The 23,377-nt window shown below is 46.2% G+C and overlaps 1 protein-coding gene across 1 annotated transcript in view; it reads left to right on the top strand.

Annotated features, from left to right (window-relative positions):
• The window catches only part of MALRD1 (MAM and LDL receptor class A domain containing 1), a 612,799-nt gene that overhangs the window by 368,469 nt on the left and 220,953 nt on the right, over positions 1-23,377 (top strand). The window contains exon 28 of the mRNA XM_088478591.1: positions 1,002-1,182. Coding sequence (XP_088334717.1) covers positions 1,002-1,182 — 181 coding nt within the window. The remainder of the gene's footprint in view (positions 1-1,001; positions 1,183-23,377) is intronic.

Genomic DNA, 23,377 nt, shown 5'->3' with positions numbered 1-23,377 from the left:
CAGGCACGCCCCTGGCACGCCCACCAAAGGGGAGCATGCTGTCAATCAACATCGACAGCACGCCCCCTTTGGTGCGAGACCAGGAGCGATGGAAAGCCCGTCGCTCCCCTGGTTTCGCGCATGCGCATGACGGAGCTCCCTCCGTCGTGCGCATGCGCAGTGGGGAACATCGACCCGCTTGCGAGCGTACTGCTGCTCGCGAGCGGGTCTGAATGACCCCCTATGGGCCTGATTAAGATATGGATAGTATTTTACAGATGCAGGAAAGCAGCTGTGCAGTACCATCCAGCAAATATTAAAATACTGCTGGAGGCGTCTATAGAAAGCAGACGCCCCCTCACAGCAATACCGACCTGAGTGCAGCATCTGTAGACACTGCCGCGCACCACCATTGCAACCACCTGGCGACACCCTCTCGTTTCTGGTAACGCTTATCAGACACGCCCCCGCTCAGCCCTCAAACTCTGCAGCATGGGGGATCTGTGAGTGAGATCGCAGGATCCGTTCTGCACATGCACAGAACGGGTCTTGTACATGACCAGGTTTCAGATAGAGAGAAAGCTGCGTTAACCCACACATTAGCGTCCAGACCAGATCAGGCCGTATATTGCTAGTGTCACACATAATTGAATTGCATCTGAGAGTCTGTTTCCCTTTGCTGATGCCAGCAGGGTTTTATTATCTTCTATATTAAGCTTGTTCTGGGTGTTATAATTATTACACCCCCATGTTGTTTTTCATTTATTACATACACAGATTTTCCATTTTACAAATAAAATGTTTTCTTATTGATCTTATTACAACGCATGCACGCTATTCCACCCATTATTTCCCATTTTCTCCACCTGTGCTGCAGAAGTCCTGCACGCTGTCTGCTGAAAAGAAGCATTTACAGTATCTTGTCCTATGTAACTGCATCAATAATATGGCTCCTGACATGTGTACATGGATGTCACCTTCATGAAATCATGGCCTTTACCATTCCTTTGTGTCTATTTTAGACAGAAAACGGCCTAACAAAAGTGTGGGGGAAGAGCGAGAATCAGAATGGGCAGTGGAATCAAGTGGAAATTCATCTGGGGAAGCTGAGACAATTTGAAGTGATATTTGAAGGTATAAGGACGCGGGATTTCGGTGGAGGAGCAGCCATTGATGACATTGAGTTTACAAATTGCTCTACATGTGAGTAGTCTCTTATCCGACAATCTCAGCTCAGCTCCGTGTCAGGGAATGACAGGAGGAAGAGTAAGTGCAAAGTGATAACCTTTACCTACTAACGGAACAGATTTGAATTGCATTTTTTGTAAACATCTTAGGTACGAAAGAATGTAGAATATAAAATGCCATACAGTACATTTATACAGTACACAAGTACAGTACAAAGCAATTCAATTGTTATAATTTTAACACATTTGAGTGAACTGTTGCACAAATATGGCCTTACAGGGGGAGATGTACTAATATTGGAGAAAGATAACGTGGAGAGGGATAAAGGGTCTCATTCAGACCTGCTCGCAAGCGGGTCGATGGTTGCGCATTGCGGACGCGAAATTCACTCGCTCCGGGCTCGCTACAAACGGGGCGGCTGTCGATGTTGATCGACAGCTTGCCCCGTTTTGTAGGTGGGGTGGGGGGGTGGCTGGACAAACGGAGGCGTTCCTGAAGGTACACCTGCTGTTTGTGGGCGGCCCTACTGACATCACCAGTGATGTCAGTAGTGAGCTTTCGGCTCTATTAGGGCTGGGGCTTGCGGCAGACGAGACCCTACCACAAGGGTCTCGTCGCAAGCCCAATGGTCGCGCTGGTCGCGTCCATCGGGACCATCACCTGGTCGCTCACAAAAGCTGTGGGTGGTCACCCACAGCTTAGAGAGCGGCCAGGAGGCCGGCTTTTAAAAAAAAAAGCTGCCGTCCTGATTCAGAGCAAGCGCTCGCTTTTTGCGAGCGGCTCTGAATGTGGTCCAAAGTACCAACCATTAAGCTCCTAACTGTCATTTTTCAAACACAGCCTGTCAACTGACAGGAGCTGATTGGCTGGTACTTTGTCCCTCTGTCAAGGCTTAGTACATCTTCCCCACATGATGATGACTATATTGCTCAATTGACAAAATCGAATTTTATTGTGATATTAGTATACATAATCGTTGAGACTCTGTTATGCATCTGGAAAGCCTCAATCTGTACATCACCCAGAGTAATAGGGCTCATACTGTACATCACCCAGAGTAATAGGGCTCATACTGTACATCACCCAGAGTAATAGGGCTCATACTGTACATCACCTAGTGTAATGGGGCTCATACTGTACATCACCCAGAGTAATAGGGCTCATACTGTACATCACCCAGAGTAATAGGCTCATACTGTACATCACCTAGTGTAATGGGGCTCATACTGTACATCACCCAGAGTAATGGGGCTCATACTGTACATCACCCAGAGTAATGGGGCTCATACTGTACATCACCCAGAGTAATGGGGCTCATACTGTACATCACCCAGAGTAATAGGGTTCATACTGTACATCACCTAGTGTAATGGGGTTCATACTGTACATCACCTAGTGTAATGGGGCTCATACTGTACATCACCTAGTGTAATGGGGCTCATACTGTACATCACCTAGTGTAATGGGGCTCATACTGTACATCACCCAGAGTAATAGGGTTCATACTGTACATCACCTAGTGTAATGGGGCTCATACTGTACATCACCTAGTGTAATGGGGCTCATACTGTACATCACCCAGAGTAATAGGGTTCATACTGTACATCACCTAGTGTAATGGGGCTCATACTGTACATCACCTAGTGTAATGGGGCTCATACTGTACATCACCTAGTGTAATGGGGCTCATACTGTACATCACCCAGAGTAATAGGGTTCATACTGTACATCACCTAGTGTAATGGGGCTCATACTGTACATCACCTAGTGTAATGGGGCTCATACTGTACATCACCTAGTGTAATGGGGCTCATACTGTACATCACCCAGAGTAATAGGGTTCATACTGTACATCACCTAGTGTAATGGGGCTCATACTGTACATCACCTAGAGTAATAGGGTTCATACTGTACATCACCCAGAGTAATAGGGCTCATACTGTACATCGCCCAGAGTAATAGGGCTCATACTGTACATCGCCCAGAGTAATAGGGTTCATACTGTACATCACCCAGAGTAATAGGGTTCATACTGTACATCACCTAGTGTAATGGGGCTCATACTATACATCACCTAGTGTAATGGGGCTCATACTGTACATCACCCAGAGTAATAGGGTTCATACTGTACATCACCTAGTGTAATGGGGCTCATACTGTACATCACCTAGTGTAATGGAGCTCATACTGTACATCACCCAGAGTAATAGGGTTCATACTGTACATCACCTAGTGTAATGGGGCTCATACTGAACATCACCCAGAGTAATAGGGTTCATACTGTACATCACCTAGTGTAATGGGGCTCATACTGTACATCACCTAGTGTAATGGGGCTCATACTGTACATCACCCAGAGTAATAGGGTTCATACTGTACATCACCCAGTGTAATGGGGCTCATACTGTACATCACCCAGAGTAATAGGGTTCATACTGTACATCACCCAGTGTAATGGGGCTCATACTGTACATCACCTAGTGTAATGGGGCTCATACTGTACATCACCCAGAGTAATAGGGTTCATACTGTACATCACCTAGTGTAATGGGGCTCATACTGTACATCACCTAGTGTAATGGGGCTCATACTGTACATCACCCAGAGTAATAGGGTTCATACTGTACATCACCCAGAGTAATAGGGTTCATACTGTACATCACCCAGAGTAATAGGGCTCATACTGTACATCGCCCAGAGTAATAGGGTTCATACTGTACATCGCCCAGAGTAATAGGGCTCATACTGTACATCGCCCAGAGTAATAGGGTTCATACTGTACATCACCCAGAGTAATAGGGCTCATACTGTACATCGCCCAGAGTAATAGGGTTCATACTGTACATCGCCCAGAGTAATAGGGCTCATACTGTACATCACCCAGAGTAATAGGGTTCATACTGTACATCGCCCAGAGTAATAGGGCTCATACTGTACATCGCCCAGAGTAATAGGGTTCATACTGTACATCGCCCAGAGTAATAGGGCTCATACTGTACATCGCCCAGAGTAATAGGGTTCATACTGTACATCACCCAGAGTAATAGGGCTCATACTGTACATCACCCAGAGTAATAGGGTTCATACTGTACATCGCCCAGAGTAATAGGGTTCATACTGTACATCACCCAGAGTAATAGGGCTCATACTGTACATCACCCAGAGTAATAGGGCTCATACTGTACATCACCCAGAGTAATAGGGTTCATACTGTACATCACCCAGAGTAATGGGGCTTATACTGTACATCACCTAGTGTAATGGGGCTCATACTTTACATCACCCAGAGTAACGGGGCTCATACTGTACATTACCCAGAGTAATAGGGCTTATACTGTACATCACCCAGAGTAATGGGGCTTATACTGTACATCACCCAGAGTAATGGGGCTCATACTGTACATCACCTAGAGTAATAGGGTTCATACTGTACATAACCCAGAGTAATAGGGTTCATACTGTACATCACCCAGAGTAATAGGGTTCATACTGTACATCGCCCAGAGTAATAGGGTTCATACTGTACATCACCCAGAGTAATAGGGTTCATACTGTACATCACCCACGGTAATAGGGTTCATACTGTACATTGGCCAGAGTAATAGGGCTCATACTGTACATCGCCCAGAGTAATAGGGTTCATACTGTACATCGCCCAGGGTAATAGGGTTCATACTGTACATCGCCCAGAGTAATAGGGCTCATACTGTACATCGCCCAGAGTAATAGGGCTCATAATGTACATCGCCCAGAGTAATAGGGTTCATACTGTACATCGCCCAGAGTAATAGGGCTCATACTGTACATCACCCAGAGTAATAGGGCTCATACTGTACATCGCCCAGAGTAATAGGGTTCATACTGTACATCGCCCAGAGTAATAGGGCTCATACTGTACATCGCCCAGAGTAATAGGGCTCATACTGTACATCGCCCAGAGTAATAGGGTTCATACTGTACATCACCCAGAGTAATAGGGCTCATACTGTACATCGCCCAGAGTAATAGGGTTCATACTGTACATCGCCCAGAGTAATAGGGTTCATACTGTACATCACCCAGAGTAATAGGGCTCATACTGTACATCGCCCAGAGTAATAGGGCTCATACTGTACATCGCCCAGAGTAATAGGGCTCATACTGTACATCGCCCAGAGTAATAGGGTTCATACTGTACATCGCCCAGAGTAATAGGGCTCATACTGTACATCGCCCAGAGTAATAGGGTTCATACTGTACATCTCCCAGAGTAATAGGGCTCATACTGTACATCACCCAGAGTAATAGGGTTCATACTGTACATCACCCAGAGTAATAGGGTTCATACTGTACATCGCCCAGAGTAATAGGGTTCATACTGTACATCGCCCAGAGTAATAGGGCTCATACTGTACATCGCCCAGAGTAATAGGGTTCATACTGTACATCGCCCAGAGTAATAGGGCTCATACTGTACATCGCCCAGAGTAATAGGGTTCATACTGTACATCACCCAGAGTAATAGGGTTCATACTGTACATCACCCAGAGTAATAGGGTTCATACTGTACATCACCCAGAGTAATAGGGCTCATACTGTACATCGCCCAGAGTAATAGGGTTCATACTGTACATCGCCCAGAGTAATAGGGCTCATACTGTACATCGCCCAGAGTAATAGGGCTCATACTGTACATCGCCCAGAGTAATAGGGTTCATACTGTACATCGCCCAGAGTAATAGGGCTCATACTGTACATCGCCCAGAGTAATAGGGTTCATACTGTACATCACCCAGAGTAATAGGGTTCATACTGTACATCACCCAGAGTAATAGGGCTCATACTGTACATCGCCCAGAGTAATAGGGTTCATACTGTACAACGCCCAGAGTAATAGGGCTCATACTGTACATCGCCCAGAGTAATAGGGTTCATACTGTACATCACCCAGAGTAATAGGGCTCATACTGTACATCGCCCAGAGTAATAGGGTTCATACTGTACATCGCCCAGAGTAATAGGGTTCATACTGTACATCGCCCAGAGTAATAGGGTTCATACTGTACATCGCCCAGAGTAATAGGGCTCATACTGTACATCGCCCAGAGTAATAGGGTTCATACTGTACATCGCCCAGAGTAATAGGGTTCATACTGTACATCACCCAGAGTAATAGGGTTCATACTGTACATCACCCAGAGTAATAGGGCTCATACTGTACATCACCCAGAGTAATAGGGTTCATACTGTACATCACCCAGAGTAATAGGGTTCATACTGTACATCACCCAGAGTAATAGGGCTCATACTGTACATCACCCAGAGTAATAGGGCTCATACTGTACATCACCCAGAGTAATAGGGTTCATACTGTACATCACCCAGAGTAATGGGGCTTATACTGTACATCACCTAGTGTAATGGGGCTCATAATTTACATCACCCAGAGTAACGGGGCTCATACTGTACATTACCCAGAGTAATAGGGCTTATACTGTACATCACCCAGAGTAATGGGGCTTATACTGTACATCACCCAGAGTAATGGGGCTCATACTGTACATCACCTAGAGTAATAGGGTTCATACTGTACATAACCCAGAGTAATAGGATTCATACTGTACATCACCCAGAGTAATAGGGTTCATACTGTACATCGCCCAGAGTAATAGGGTTCATACTGTACATCACCCAGAGTAATAGGGTTCATACTGTACATCACCCACGGTAATAGGGTTCATACTGTACATTGGCCAGAGTAATAGGGCTCATACTGTACATCACCCAGAGTAATAGGGCTCATACTGTACATCGCCCAGAGTAATAGGGTTCATACTGTACATCGCCCAGAGTAATAGGGCTCATACTGTACATCGCCCAGAGTAATAGGGTTCATACTGTACATCACCCAGAGTAATAGGGCTCATACTGTACATCACCCAGAGTAATAGGGTTCATACTGTACATCGCCCAGAGTAATAGGGTTCATACTGTACATCACCCAGAGTAATAGGGCTCATACTGTACATCACCCAGAGTAATAGGGCTCATACTGTACATCACCCAGAGTAATAGGGTTCATACTGTACATCACCCAGAGTAATGGGGCTTATACTGTACATCACCTAGTGTAATGGGGCTCATACTTTACATCACCCAGAGTAACGGGGCTCATACTGTACATTACCCAGAGTAATAGGGCTTATACTGTACATCACCCAGAGTAATGGGGCTTATACTGTACATCACCCAGAGTAATGGGGCTCATACTGTACATCACCTAGAGTAATAGGGTTCATACTGTACATAACCCAGAGTAATAGGGTTCATACTGTACATCACCCAGAGTAATAGGGTTCATACTGTACATCGCCCAGAGTAATAAGGTTCATACTGTACATCACCCAGAGTAATAGGGTTCATACTGTACATCACCCACGGTAATAGGGTTCATACTGTACATTGGCCAGAGTAATAGGGCTCATACTGTACATCGCCCAGAGTAATAGGGTTCATACTGTACATCGCCCAGGGTAATAGGGTTCATACTGTACATCGCCCAGAGTAATAGGGCTCATACTGTACATCGCCCAGAGTAATAGGGCTCATAATGTACATCGCCCAGAGTAATAGGGTTCATACTGTACATCGCCCAGAGTAATAGGGCTCATACTGTACATCACCCAGAGTAATAGGGCTCATACTGTACATCGCCCAGAGTAATAGGGTTCATACTGTACATCGCCCAGAGTAATAGGGCTCATACTGTACATCGCCCAGAGTAATAGGGCTCATACTGTACATCGCCCAGAGTAATAGGGTTCATACTGTACATCACCCAGAGTAATAGGGCTCATACTGTACATCGCCCAGAGTAATAGGGTTCATACTGTACATCGCCCAGAGTAATAGGGTTCATACTGTACATCACCCAGAGTAATAGGGCTCATACTGTACATCGCCCAGAGTAATAGGGCTCATACTGTACATCGCCCAGAGTAATAGGGCTCATACTGTACATCGCCCAGAGTAATAGGGTTCATACTGTACATCGCCCAGAGTAATAGGGCTCATACTGTACATCGCCCAGAGTAATAGGGTTCATACTGTACATCTCCCAGAGTAATAGGGCTCATACTGTACATCACCCAGAGTAATAGGGTTCATACTGTACATCACCCAGAGTAATAGGGTTCATACTGTACATCGCCCAGAGTAATAGGGTTCATACTGTACATCGCCCAGAGTAATAGGGCTCATACTGTACATCGCCCAGAGTAATAGGGTTCATACTGTACATCGCCCAGAGTAATAGGGCTCATACTGTACATCGCCCAGAGTAATAGGGTTCATACTGTACATCGCCCAGAGTAATAGGGTTCATACTGTACATCACCCAGAGTAATAGGGTTCATACTGTACATCACCCAGAGTAATAGGGCTCATACTGTACATCGCCCAGAGTAATAGGGTTCATACTGTACATCGCCCAGAGTAATAGGGCTCATACTGTACATCGCCCAGAGTAATAGGGCTCATACTGTACATCGCCCAGAGTAATAGGGTTCATACTGTACATCGCCCAGAGTAATAGGGCTCATACTGTACATCGCCCAGAGTAATAGGGTTCATACTGTACATCACCCAGAGTAATAGGGTTCATACTGTACATCACCCAGAGTAATAGGGCTCATACTGTACATCGCCCAGAGTAATAGGGTTCATACTGTACATCGCCCAGAGTAATAGGGCTCATACTGTACATCGCCCAGAGTAATAGGGTTCATACTGTACATCACCCAGAGTAATAGGGCTCATACTGTACATCGCCCAGAGTAATAGGGTTCATACTGTACATCGCCCAGAGTAATAGGGTTCATACTGTACATCGCCCAGAGTAATAGGGTTCATACTGTACATCGCCCAGAGTAATAGGGCTCATACTGTACATCGCCCAGAGTAATAGGGTTCATACTGTACATCGCCCAGAGTAATAGGGTTCATACTGTACATCACCCAGAGTAATAGGGCTCATACTGTACATCACCCAGAGTAATAGGGTTCATACTGTACATCACCCAGAGTAATAGGGTTCATACTGTACATCACCCAGAGTAATAGGGCTCATACTGTACATCACCCAGAGTAATAGGGTTCATACTGTACATCACCCAGAGTAATGGGGCTTATACTGTACATCACCTAGTGTAATGGGGCTCATAATTTACATCACCCAGAGTAACGGGGCTCATACTGTACATTACCCAGAGTAATAGGGCTTATACTGTACATCACCCAGAGTAATGGGGCTTATACTGTACATCACCCAGAGTAATGGGGCTCATACTGTACATCACCTAGAGTAATAGGGTTCATACTGTACATAACCCAGAGTAATAGGATTCATACTGTACATCACCCAGAGTAATAGGGTTCATACTGTACATCGCCCAGAGTAATAGGGTTCATACTGTACATCACCCAGAGTAATAGGGTTCATACTGTACATCACCCACGGTAATAGGGTTCATACTGTACATTGGCCAGAGTAATAGGGCTCATACTGTACATCGCCCAGAGTAATAGGGTTCATACTGTACATCGCCCAGGGTAATAGGGTTCATACTGTACATCGCCCAGAGTAATAGGGCTCATACTGTACATCGCCCAGAGTAATAGGGCTCATAATGTACATCGCCCAGAGTAATAGGGTTCATACTGTACATCGCCCAGAGTAATAGGGCTCATACTGTACATCACCCAGAGTAATAGGGCTCATACTGTACATCACCCAGAGTAATAGGGTTCATACTGTACATCGCCCAGAGTAATAGGGCTCATACTGTACATCGCCCAGAGTAATAGGGCTCATACTGTACATCGCCCAGAGTAATAGGGTTCATACTGTACATCACCCAGAGTAATAGGGCTCATACTGTACATCGCCCAGAGTAATAGGGTTCATACTGTACATCGCCCAGAGTAATAGGGTTCATACTGTACATCACCCAGAGTAATAGGGCTCATACTGTACATCGCCCAGAGTAATAGGGCTCATACTGTACATCGCCCAGAGTAATAGGGCTCATACTGTACATCGCCCAGAGTAATAGGGCTCATACTGTACATCGCCCAGAGTAATAGGGTTCATACTGTACATCACCCAGAGTAATAGGGCTCATACTGTACATCGCCCAGAGTAATAGGGTTCATACTGTACATCTCCCGGAGTAATAGGGCTCATACTGTACATCACCCAGAGTAATAGGGTTCATACTGTACATCACCCAGAGTAATAGGGTTCATACTGTACATCACCCAGAGTAATAGGGCTCATACTGTACATCGCCCAGAGTAATAGGGTTCATACTGTACATCGCCCAGAGTAATAGGGCTCATACTGTACATCGCCCAGAGTAATAGGGTTCATACTGTACATCACCCAGAGTAATAGGGCTCATACTGTACATCGCCCAGAGTAATAGGGTTCATACTGTACATCGCCCAGAGTAATAGGGCTCATACTGTACATCACCCAGAGTAATAGGGTTCATACTGTACATCACCCAGAGTAATAGGGCTCATACTGTACATCGCCCAGAGTAATAGGGTTCATACTGTACATCGCCCAGAGTAATAGGGCTCATACTGTACATCGCCCAGAGTAATAGGGCTCATACTGTACATCGCCCAGAGTAATAGGGTTCATACTGTACATCGCCCAGAGTAATAGGGCTCATACTGTACATCACCCAGAGTAATAGGGCTCATACTGTACATCACCCAGAGTAATAGGGTTCATACTGTACATCGCCCAGAGTAATAGGGTTCATACTGTACATCACCCAGAGTAATAGGGCTCATACTGTACATCACCCAGAGTAATAGGGTTCATACTGTACATCACCCAGAGTAATGGGGCTTATACTGTACATCACCTAGTGTAACGGGGCTCATACTTTACATCACCCAGAGTAACGGGGCTCATACTGTACATTACCCAGAGTAATAGGGCTTATACTGTACATCACCCAGAGTAATGGGGCTTATACTGTACATCACCCAGAGTAATGGGGCTCATACTGTACATCACCTAGAGTAATAGGGTTCATACTGTACATAACCCAGAGTAATAGGGTTCATACTGTACATCACCCAGAGTAATAGGGTTCATACTGTACATCGCCCAGAGTAATAGGGTTCATACTGTACATCACCCAGAGTAATAGGGTTCATACTGTACATCACCCACGGTAATAGGGTTCATACTGTACATTGGCCAGAGTAATAGGGCTCATACTGTACATCGCCCAGAGTAATAGGGTTCATACTGTACATCGCCCAGGGTAATAGGGTTCATACTGTACATCACCCAGAGTAATAGGGCTCATACTGTACATCGCCCAGAGTAATAGGGCTCATACTGTACATCGCCCTGAGTAATGGGGCTCATACTGTACATCACCCAGAGTAATGGGGCTTATACTGTACATCACCTAGTGTAATGGGGCTCCTACTTTACTTCACCCAGAGTAACGGGACTCATACTGTACATCACCCAGAGTAATGGGGCTTATACTGTACATCACCCAGAGTAATGGGGCTTATACTGTACATCACCCAGAGTAATGGGGCTCATACTGTACATCACCTAGAGTAATAGGGTTCATACTGTACATCACCCAGAGTAATAGGGTTCATACTGTACATCACCCAGAGTAATAGGGCTCATACTGTACATCACCCAGAGTAATAGGGTTCATACTGTACATCGCCCAGAGTAATAGGGTTCATACTGTACATCGCCCAGAGTAATAGGGCTCATACTGTACATCGCCCAGAGTAATAGGGCTCATACTGTACATCACCCAGAGTAATAGGGCTCATACTGTACATCGCCCAGAGTAATAGGGTTCATACTGTACATCGCCCAGAGTAATAGGGTTCATACTGTACATCGCCCAGAGTAATAGGGCTCATACTGTACATCGCCCAGAGTAATAGGGCTCATACTGTACATCGCCCAGAGTAATAGGGCTCATACTGTACATCGCCCAGAGTAATAGGGTTCATACTGTACATCGCCCAGAGTAATAGGGCTCATACTGTACATCGCCCAGAGTAATAGGGTTCATACTGTACATCTCCCAGAGTAATAGGGCTCATACTGTACATCACCCAGAGTAATAGGGTTCATACTGTACATCACCCAGAGTAATAGGGTTCATACTGTACATCACCCAGAGTAATAGGGCTCATACTGTACATCGCCCAGAGTAATAGGGTTCATACTGTACATCGCCCAGAGTAATAGGGCTCATACTGTACATCGCCCAGAGTAATAGGGTTCATACTGTACATCACCCAGAGTAATAGGGCTCATACTGTACATCGCCCAGAGTAATAGGGTTCATACTGTACATCGCCCAGAGTAATAGGGCTCATACTGTACATCACCCCGAGTAATAGGGTTCATACTGTACATCACCCAGAGTAATAGGGCTCATACTGTACATCTCCCAGAGTAATAGGGCTCATACTGTACATCGCCCAGAGTAATAGGGTTCATACTGTACATCGCCCAGAGTAATAGGGCTCATACTGTACATCGCCCAGAGTAATAGGGTTCATACTGTACATCACCCAGAGTAATAGGGTTCATACTGTACATCACCCAGAGTAATAGGGCTCATACTGTACATCACCCAGAGTAATAGGGTTCATACTGTACATCGCCCAGAGTAATAGGGTTCATACTGTACATCACCCAGAGTAATAGGGCTCATACTGTACATCACCCAGAGTAATAGGGCTCATACTGTACATCACCCAGAGTAATAGGGTTCATACTGTACATCACCCAGAGTAATGGGGCTTATACTGTACATCACCTAGTGTAACGGGGCTCATACTGTACATTACCCAGAGTAATAGGGCTTATACTGTACATCACCCAGAGTAATGGGGCTTATACTGTACATCACCCAGAGTAATGGGGCTCATACTGTACATCACCTAGAGTAATAGGGTTCATACTGTACATAACCCAGAGTAATAGGGTTCATACTGTACATCACCCAGAGTAATAGGGTTCATACTGTACATCGCCCAGAGTAATAGGGTTCATACTGTACATCACCCAGAGTAATAGGGTTCATACTGTACATCACCCACGGTAATAGGGTTCATACTGTACATTGGCCAGAGTAATAGGGCTCATACTGTACATCGCCCAGAGTAATAGGGTTCATACTGTACATCGCCCAGGGTAATAGGGTTCATACTGTACATCGCCCAGAGTAATAGGGCTCATACTGTACATCGCCCAGAGTAATAGGGCTCATACTGTACATCGCCCAGAGTAATGGGGCTCATACTGTACATCACCTAGTGTAATGGGGCTCCTACTTTACTTCACCCAGAGTAACGGGACTCATACTGTACATCACCCAGAGTAATGGGGCTTATACTGTACATCACCCAGAGTAATGGGGCTTATACTGTACATCACCCAGAGTAATGGGGCTCATACTGTACATCACCTAGAGTAATAGGGTTCATACTGTACATCACCCAGAGTAATAGGGTTCATACTGTACATCACCCAGAGTAATAGGGCTCATACTGTACATCGCCCAGAGTAACAGGGCTCATACTGTACATCACCCAGAGTAATGGGGCTTATACTGTACATCACCTAGTGTAATGGGGCTCATACTTTACATCACCCAGAGTAACGGGACTCATACTGTACATTACCCAGAGTAATGGGGCTTATACTGTACATCACCCAGAGTAATGGGGCTTATACTGTACATCACCCAGAGTAATGGGGCTCATACTGTACATCACCTAGAGTAATAGGGTTCATACTGTACATCTCCCAGAGTAATAGGGTTCATACTGTACATCACCCAGAGTAATAGGGCTCATACTGTACATCGCCCAGAGTAATAGGGCTCATACTGTACATCGCCCAGAGTAACAGGGCTCATACTGTACATCACCCAGAGTAATGGGGCTTATACTGTACATCACCTAGTGTAATGGGGCTCATACTTTACATCACCCAGAGTAACGGGGCTCATACTGTACATTACCCAGAGTAATGGGGCTTATACTGTACTTCACCCAGAGTAATGGGGCTCATACTGTACATCACCTAGAGTAATAGGGTTCATACTGTACATCACCCAGAGTAATAGGGTTCATACTGTACATCACCCAGAGTAATAGGGCTCATACTGTACATCGCCCAGAGTAACAGGGCTCATACTGTACATCACCCAGAGTAATGGGGCTTATACTGTACATCACCTAGTGTAATGGGGCTCATACTTTACATCACCCAGAGTAACGGGGCTCATACTGTACATTACCCAGAGTAATGGGGCTTATACTGTACATCACCCAGAGTAATGGGGCTTATACTGTACATCACCCAGAGTAATGGGGCTCATACTGTACATCACCTAGAGTAATGGGGCTCATACTGTACATCACCCAGAGTAACGGGGCTCATACTGTACATCACCCAGAGTAATGGGGCTTATACTGTACATCACCTAGTGTAATGGGGCTCATACTGTACATCACCCAGAGTAACGGGGCTCATACTGTACATTACCCAGAGTAATGGGGCTTATACTGTACATCACCCAGAGTAATGGGGCTCATCCTGTACAGTAGATCACCCAGAGTAATGGAGCTCATACTGTACTGTACATCACCCAGAGTAATGGGGCTCATACTGTACATCACCCAGAGTAATGGGGCACATACTGTACATCACCTAGAGTAATGGGGCTCATAATGTACATCACCCAGAGTAATGGGGCTCATACTGTACTGTACAACACCCAGAGTAATGGGGCTCATACTGTACATAACCCAGAATAACGGGGCTCATACTGTACATCACACAGAGTAATGGAGCTCATACTGTACTGTACATCACCCAGAGTAATTTGGCTCATACTGTACATAACCCAGAGTAACGGGGCTCATACTGTACTGTACATCACCCAGAGTAATGGGGCTCATATTGTACATCACCCAAAGTAATGGGGCTCATATTGTACATCACCCAGAGTAACGGGGCTCATACTGTACATCACCCAGAGTAACGGGGCTCATACTGTACTGTACATCACCCAGAGTAATGGGGCTCATACTGTACATCACCCAGAGTAACGGGGCTCATACTGTGCATCACCCAGAGTAATGGGGCTCATACTGTACATCACCTAGAGTAATGGGTCTCATACTGTAAATCACCCAGAGTAATGGGGCTCATACTGTACTGTACAACACCTAGAGTAATGGGGCTCATACTGTACATCACCTAGTGTAATGGGGCTCATATTGTACATCTCCCAGAGTAATGGGGCTCATACTGTACATCACCCAGAGTAACGGGGCTCATACTGTACATTAACCAGAATAACGGGGCTCATACTGTACTGTACATCACCCAGAGTAATGGGGCTCATACATCAGCAATCAATTGGGGAAATTCTCTGTTTTGCAGATGATTATATTAAAAAAATGGACAATGAATGGGATTTTCCGATTGCAGATTCTGACCAAAAAGTGATCAGAATCGATGGCCAGCACAGACGGTGTAATTTTTAGCATTACTGCCTCACAGCACTGAGGTTGTGGGTTCGATTCCCACCACAGCCCTATCTGTGTGGAGTTTGTATATTCTCCCTGTGCTTGCGTGGGTTTGCTTCGAGTGCTTCGGTTTCCTCCCACACTCCAAAAATATACTGGTAGGTTAATTGGCTCCCAACACAAATTAACCCTAGTGTATATGTGTGTGTGCATGTGATAGGGAATATAGATTGTGAGCTCCACTGGGGCAGGGACTGATGTGAATGGCCAAATATTCTCTGTAAAGCGCTGCGGAATATGTGTGTGATATATAAATAACTGGTAATTATAATAATGAATCAGGTTGTCTAATATGCTGGATTTTCCCAACATATCAGGGCTGTAGATTGCTAGTGTATGGTAACTAGCAGCCAATTTACAGACAGTTACTACTATTTTACTAATAAAACGGGCTCTGATCTGTGGATGAAAAAGGTCTGCAGATCACTGTACAATATCAGCAATGTGCAGTGTTTGCTGATGGATGGGCTCCATAATTACCATTGCAAAATAAATCTTATTGTTATTGTTACTTGACCTACAACCTGGAGCAACAGGTGCTGCAGTCAGAAGCAAGTGAATTAGGTCACAACAGAAGCATTAGAAAATCTACAACACCCAAGTGAAAATTGTCTTAATTATGTAGATTGTCTCTCACACACATATCACATATATGTTCCTAAAGGCCCCCATACATCAGAGATTGATTGCAGCAATCGTGCAATTTGCAATCGATTGTGTATAAAAATCTTTCCCTTTTTCAATCGATTGTGGCAATTTTGCAATCTGCAATCGATTGAAAAAGGGAAAGATTTTTATACACAATCAATTGCAAATTGCACGATTGCTACAATCAATCTCTGATGTATGGGGGCCTTTAGGAACATAAAAAAAAATTTGGAAAAGTTTTTCTAGCCTCAACTCTTTAGCCAGTACATTCCTGCAAGCAGTCTCCTCGTTTCTTCTGTCTCACATTATGCTCTTTATTGTAATCTGGTACTGTAATATATAGTTATTTCCCCATTGTATTGTGTCATGAAATATGCCGGAGCTTTATAAATAAAATAATAACCATAAACAATTCCATGCAGAAATTGATAAGAAATCCTGCATTGCAGAATGTCTGGCTGTGGGTTTACATATAATATGCCAGGGAGATAAATGGAAGATGGGAAATTACCAGAAATGTACTGCACAGGTTTTATATATATATATCAGTACACACTGTTGTGCCTAGTATCACTGTACAGAACATTAAACACATACAGTAATAAACAACTCTATTACACCTTCCCGATTAAACTAGTTTTGCCCTTATACCAATACTAGCGACCCTTCCTGGCTTCGCAGCGGGAGCAATTTTGATTTACGGCGATAGCTTTTTAACCAAGGTCTTATAAGATTTCCTTCTGACATCAACATGAAAAGATTTAGTTTTAACGTGACCCACAAATGGGCCACTTAATGTTGTACATGAGAAACAGTCTCCACTTAGGTCAACTCCACCCACGTTATGTGTCTGTCCCTGCACTCTATTTATGGTCATGCCAAGGCAGACTCTTACCAGGAATTGGACTCGTTTGAAATTAAAGAATAATTTTTCACATAATTGACATAACAAAGGGAAAAACTTACATTTTGTATCAGTAAACAGGGCTTACATAAATTATTCTGGGGAAAAGGGATAATAGATATCAATCTCTATATGATATAAAATAAAGTCCATCGTTGTCATGTATCTTTAACAGTGGTTCTCGAGATTAGCCCAAACAAATGGACAGACGCCTACCAGGGACTGTTTTTTCATTGACTTGCTTCACTAAATCATCACTGCTGGGCTCCCTTTTGTCATACACACCTAAACCTTCCACAACAAATGCTCTATAGAATAGTTAAAACTGCATCAAAATCCATCCAGTGGTTCTCTAGATTAGCCCGAACACACAGAGAGATGCCTACCAGGGACTTTATTTTATACTACGTATGTATAGATGTTTGGTTTTGAATTAATATAACATGGGTAACAAACATTCATTTTCTCAGTCACTTACATTGAAATTGGGGAAATGCACAAAAAAGGTATAAACAAAAACCACACATTTTTTAAAGGACAACAGTGGATTGATAATGATGACATGCATCTGATGTGTCTTCGCTTATCTTTGCCACTGATGTGGCAAACGTGCGCACGCACCGCGGTATGCGATTTGCTGCGCACAGATATGTCACAGTACCCCTGTCCGCGGCAGCATACGCACCATGCAATCGTGGGAGTGAAAAGATGAGCAAGGATACATCTGTATACATACGGTATGTGTCTTTATACACTTAGTGTATTTATGGCAACCTGCGCAAGTCGCTTGGAGTAACTGATACGCTGCAACGGAGGTAATGTTCTTTTTCACTAAATATTGCATCATAGCCGCATATATTACAAAGCCGCTCACAGTGCACCAGTGTAATTTATAGCTGTGCCTTCCTGAAGGAATTTCCTGTTGAAGACAAATTTGAGTAGCTAATTGGTCCTAAATGGCCAGGAAACCCTATGAGGCTTTCCCCTCATCCAGAACAGGCACCAGTGAAGGGATTTTATCTGGGGCGTATTGACACTGGAGGGAGCCCATGTGCAGTGGGCCCCCTCCAATGAGCAGCCGGCCGCCACCAGCTCTGCGTCTTACCTTGTGTGGCACACAGGTCTCTCCTCCTCCGCGACGCCATCTTCCCAGTGATTTCCATGAAGATGGTGCATGCGTACAAGAGAGCAAAGGTTCTGTCCCACTGCTGGAGTCTTTGCTGTCACTGCACGGCACCATCTTCATGAAGATGTCACTGCTATAGTATGCTAATCCATTGCAATCGCTATGCCGTCGCAGAACTACATAAGGACGTCTACTTTACCTTACACACATCCGTAATCCTTAGCAAGACTGCAAAATCATAGGTACTATCGAGTACCATCGCAGCCTCACACACACTTGCACAAGCTCTGACCTTGCTCAGGAATTGCTAACTTCATCCCACGCTATGAGTGCTCAGGCTGCGTATGGCATCGCAGTGGCTAATTTATACACGCCCATGCAACGGTGTTCAAACGCACTTGCACGCCTGCGTTTCTCCAACCACCTCCCGTCACCACCCACATACGGCACTTCCTGTCATTCACTCTGCAATGGGTCTGCGTAGTCACTGCGATCGCAGTTCCGATCGCAGTGGCTGGTACATGCAATACATGCACAGAACGCAACAATAGGCCGATTGCGTGTGTAATCGCAGTTGCAATCGGTAATATATCAAGCCCACAGTCTCGTCCAGTCTCACCCAGTGTCTTTCCCACAACACAAGCAAATAGCTTCTCAAGGTTAAACTATGTAAATATTTCCACAATAACACATTAGAAGTGTTGTGAAATCATTTGCATTCTGCAGGAATTGGAGAGAGTTAGGCACATTGCATCATTACTGGAAGCTCTGGCAGATCACGTACTGTTCAGTGAAGCTCAGAGTCAGTGTTATGTAAAGAACTCATCTTTACCCTTTCGTACCGTACGTATGTATAGTAGTGCATTAATCCTCAGAGTGATTGTGTGTTTTAATAGTTTATCTTCTGTTTCATAAAAGTATTAAACTATTGACTGGTAGAGCTGTGAGCATTATACTTTGGTTGAAAATCTATTCCGTGTTTGTTTTTCTGATTGAGTTATCAAAAGCAATATCGTTGCTGGAAATTACATATTTTCTCAGAATAGGATTTATTAACTTTCTAAACTGCCATGCAAAACGTATTACCTCAAATGCTACAAAGGGTAAGTAAGTTACACACTAGAAATAGGGCAGTTATTTAAAGAGAAGATGTGTTTAGTGGTTGAAGCAGAAGAAAACCTTATTTGTCAGAGTAGAATTGCCATAAATCAGATAAGATGACTTGCGCTAAATGCAGGACGCACCTAGATTCTTAGAGCAATGGAAAAACATGATTTGTAATTGTAGTGCAAAATGATTAAAAGGAAATTAAAAGGAGATAAAGGGCTGGAGAGGGTTCATTATATAGGGACGTTCCGTTCAGTGCGAAGGTTGGCACTGCCATTTCTCCTCCCCAAAATAATAAGAGTTTTGGGTCTAGTGCGCTCATTTAATTGACACTCCTTCTGCCTTCCAGTTGCGCTTCGGCAGTGAAGATGGCAAATATTTTCCAAGATTGGCTTATTGACAGTCAAAGCCCTACTTAACCCGGGTCCTGTGTACTTGAAGCAGCTTCTGATTTCCTTTACTCCCGCCCGAAGATGAAGGATTATTAGCAGCACCATGAACCTCCATACTTTGTTTGAGGCTTGATCTTTTAGCTTTGCAAGCTTTTCAAAAGAGACTCAAGACTTTTCTATTTGCTGAAGATTTGTAATAATGCCCCTTTTTCTACTTCGCCGGTACCAGAACGCCGGTACCGATCCGGGGATGCTGGTGAGCATCTGGGGTCACAGCTAACGGTGACCCCAGATGTTCCGGACCATGGCCGGATTCAAGGGGGACAGCAAGGTAAGCAGCGGGGTCCCGCGGTGGGTCCCCGCTGTTACATGGTCCAGAGTCCCCAGGCAGGGGGCTCCCTGGGGACTGGCTGCAGCGTGGAGCCAGGTATGAACCTGCGCTTCCACTACCCCCTGGGACAGCGGACCGCAGCAGAGCGGTAGCGCTGCGGCGTCCCGGGGGTTAAAAGCGCATGCCAGGGGAGCGCGCCTTCCCTGTCTCACAGCCGGCGCCTCCCCCGCTGCACACAGCCCTCTCTGCACACTGCCGACTGGTCCTGTAGCAGCGCTCCTCCCTCAGGTCAGCCTCCTCTCTGCTCCTCAGCGGCCATCTTTCCAACGCATGGTGAACGCTGCTGGAAGCACTGGACGGAAGCATCGTGGTCTGGGTCCCCCCGCATACCTCTCCTCCGATTTGGGTCAGGTCTGTGTATGCTGCGCTGTGTCCTACCAGGTCCTGTGTCTGCGTAGTTGAGTGATCAGCGCTGTTAGTGCAGGAATTGATTTTTCTTTGCATTGTATGTGACTGTGCTAGCGCTGCTGCCTGTAACTTTTCTTCTAACTGTCAGCTTTATTACTGTCCCTGTCCTTTCTGCTAAGCCCTTGCGGTGCGGTGCTGCAGGGTGGTCTCTCGCCTATTTAATATATAATTGGTGAGAGGGGTCACATACTTGGTGCCATCATGTCTGAAAGTGATTTTCCTCTCAGGCTACAGTGTGCTACATGTAAAGTACCGTTAGCGGAGGGGGAGGGTAGCGCGGAGGGCCTCTGCCGGCAGTGTTTGTCTATGGCGTGGCCTATTACGGTTACAGCACCGGTACAGGAGCCGCCCTGGGCTTGTTTCGCTCAGGCGCTTACAACCTTAGTGGGCCAGTTAGCTCCGCAGCCCGCGTTTCCACCGATGGGTTTGGGACGCTTACCTGCATGTCCCTATTCTTTTGCGCCATCAACAGTTCCTCAGGTTTGCAATCCGCAGTGACCACTTCCAGTTTTGGGCGTTACCTTTTGGCCTGGCGACAGCACCACGTGTGTTCACCAAGGTGATGGCGGTCATGGCGGCTTCTCTGCGGCTGCAGGGAGTCTGCATGTTGCCGTACTTGGACGACCTTTTATTGGTGGCAGGATCTCCAGAGCTCCTTCTACGCCACTTGGACCTGACCATTGCGCTACTGCAACGGCACGGCTGGCTAATCAACTGGCAGAAGTCCACTCTCATCCCGTCTCGGCGGATTCTGCACCTCGGAGCCTTATTGGACTCGGAACAGCAAAGGATCTTCGTGACGGGGGAAAAGATCTCTGCTTTACAGTCGAGGGTGCGCAGTTGTCTGCACCGCCGCCGGGGTGTCTCTACACTCGGCGATGAGGTTACTGGGCTCCATGGTGTTGGTGTTCGACATGGTGGAATATGCCCAGTTTCACTCCAGACCTCTGCAGCACCTGATCCTGTCCAAGTGGAACGGGCTGCCTCAGTCTCTGAAGTCTCAGACGATTGTGCTCACCCCGGAGGTTCGCCTGTCCCTTGCCTGGTGGTTACAGACGACCCATCTCAGCAAGGGACGTCCGTTCTGGGTTCCAAATTGGGTCCTGTTGACAACGGACACCAGTCTTCGGGGCTGGGGAGCAGTTTCGGGTCCACACTTGTTCCAGGGCAGGTGGATGCCGACAGAAGCGGAGCTTTCAATCAATATCTTGGAACTCCGTGCGGTCTTCAATGCTCTCCAGGAGGCACATCGGGTTCTCCAGGGTCGTCCGGTACAGGTCCAGTCGGACAACGCTACCACCGTGGCCTACATAAACAGGCAAGGAGGAACCCGAAGTCGGGCGGCTCTCGTGGAGGTCTCTCGGATCCTGGTATGGGCGGAGCGCAAACTTCCGGCCATATCAGCGGTCTTCATCCCGGGAGTGCTAAATTGGGAGGCGGACTTTCTAAGTCGCCAGGACGTTCATCCGGGGGAATAGTCCCTGCACCCGGACGTTTTTCAACTGCTGGTGGACAGGTGGGGTCTTCCAGAGATCGACCTCATGGCGTCCCGGCACAACAACAAGTTGCCGGTGTACGGGTCTCGCACAAGAGACGAAGGGGCGTCTCTGGTGGATGCTCTGTCCGTCCGGTGGACGTTCCGGTTCGCATACCTGTTCCCTCCGGTCTCCCTTCTTCCACGGGTAATCCGGTAATTCAAACAGGAAGGAGGGACGCTCCTGTTGATAGCTCCCACGTGGCCCTGACGGCACTGGTTCTCAGACCTTCAGGGTCTGTCCGTGGACAGTCCTCTGCGGTTGCCGCTACGACCGGACCTTCTGTCACAGGGTCCTTGTCTTCACCCGGACCTGACTCAGCTGTCTTTGACGGCGTGGCTGTTGAGACAGCCATGCTGAGGTCCAGGGGGTTTTCCAGTTCTGTAGTGCGTACCATGTTACGAGCTCGGAAACCGTCTTCCGCGAGGATATACCATCGCGTGTGGCATACGTTCTTCCAGTGGTGTCTACCGTCTGTCTCGGATACTCGCCTTCCTACAAGCGGGACTAGATCATGGGCTTCGCCTTGCTTCTTTGAAGGTACAGGTTTCGGCCCTGTCTGTCTGGTTTCACCGTCGGATTGCTACAATCCCGGATGTGCGCACCTTTATGCAAGGTGTTCTCCGCATTCAGCCGCTCTTTGTTCCACCTGTGGTGCCTTGGGATTTGGCTGTGGTCCTGAGGGCTCTCCAGGGACAGCCGTTTGAACTACTGGGCTCAGTGGATCTTAAATGGCTAACAGCTAAGACTGTTTTCCTTCTGGCTATTGCTTCGGCCAGATGTGTTTCTGATTTAGGGGCTCTTTCTTGTAGACCCCCTTTCTTGGTTTTTCATGGGAACAGGGCAGTGCTCCGCACTCGGCCCGAGTTTCTTCCCAAAGTTGTTTCCCAGTTTCATGTTAACGAGGAAATCGTTGTTCCGGCCTTTAACTCACCTGGTCTTTCCGTGGGTGAGGCCTCTTTGGATGTTGTGCGGGCCTTAAGGACTTATGTTGACCGCACTTCTTCGTTTAGGAAGTCGGACGCCTTGTTTGTCCTCTATGGC

This window comes from Taudactylus pleione, unplaced genomic scaffold (genome assembly GCF_031769625.1).
Source record: "Taudactylus pleione unplaced genomic scaffold, aTauple2 ptg000216l, whole genome shotgun sequence".
Classification (NCBI taxonomy): domain Eukaryota; kingdom Metazoa; phylum Chordata; class Amphibia; order Anura; family Myobatrachidae; genus Taudactylus; species Taudactylus pleione.
Note: the sequence above shows the minus strand (reverse complement) of the source record. Positions and strands in the feature narration are given on the sequence as shown.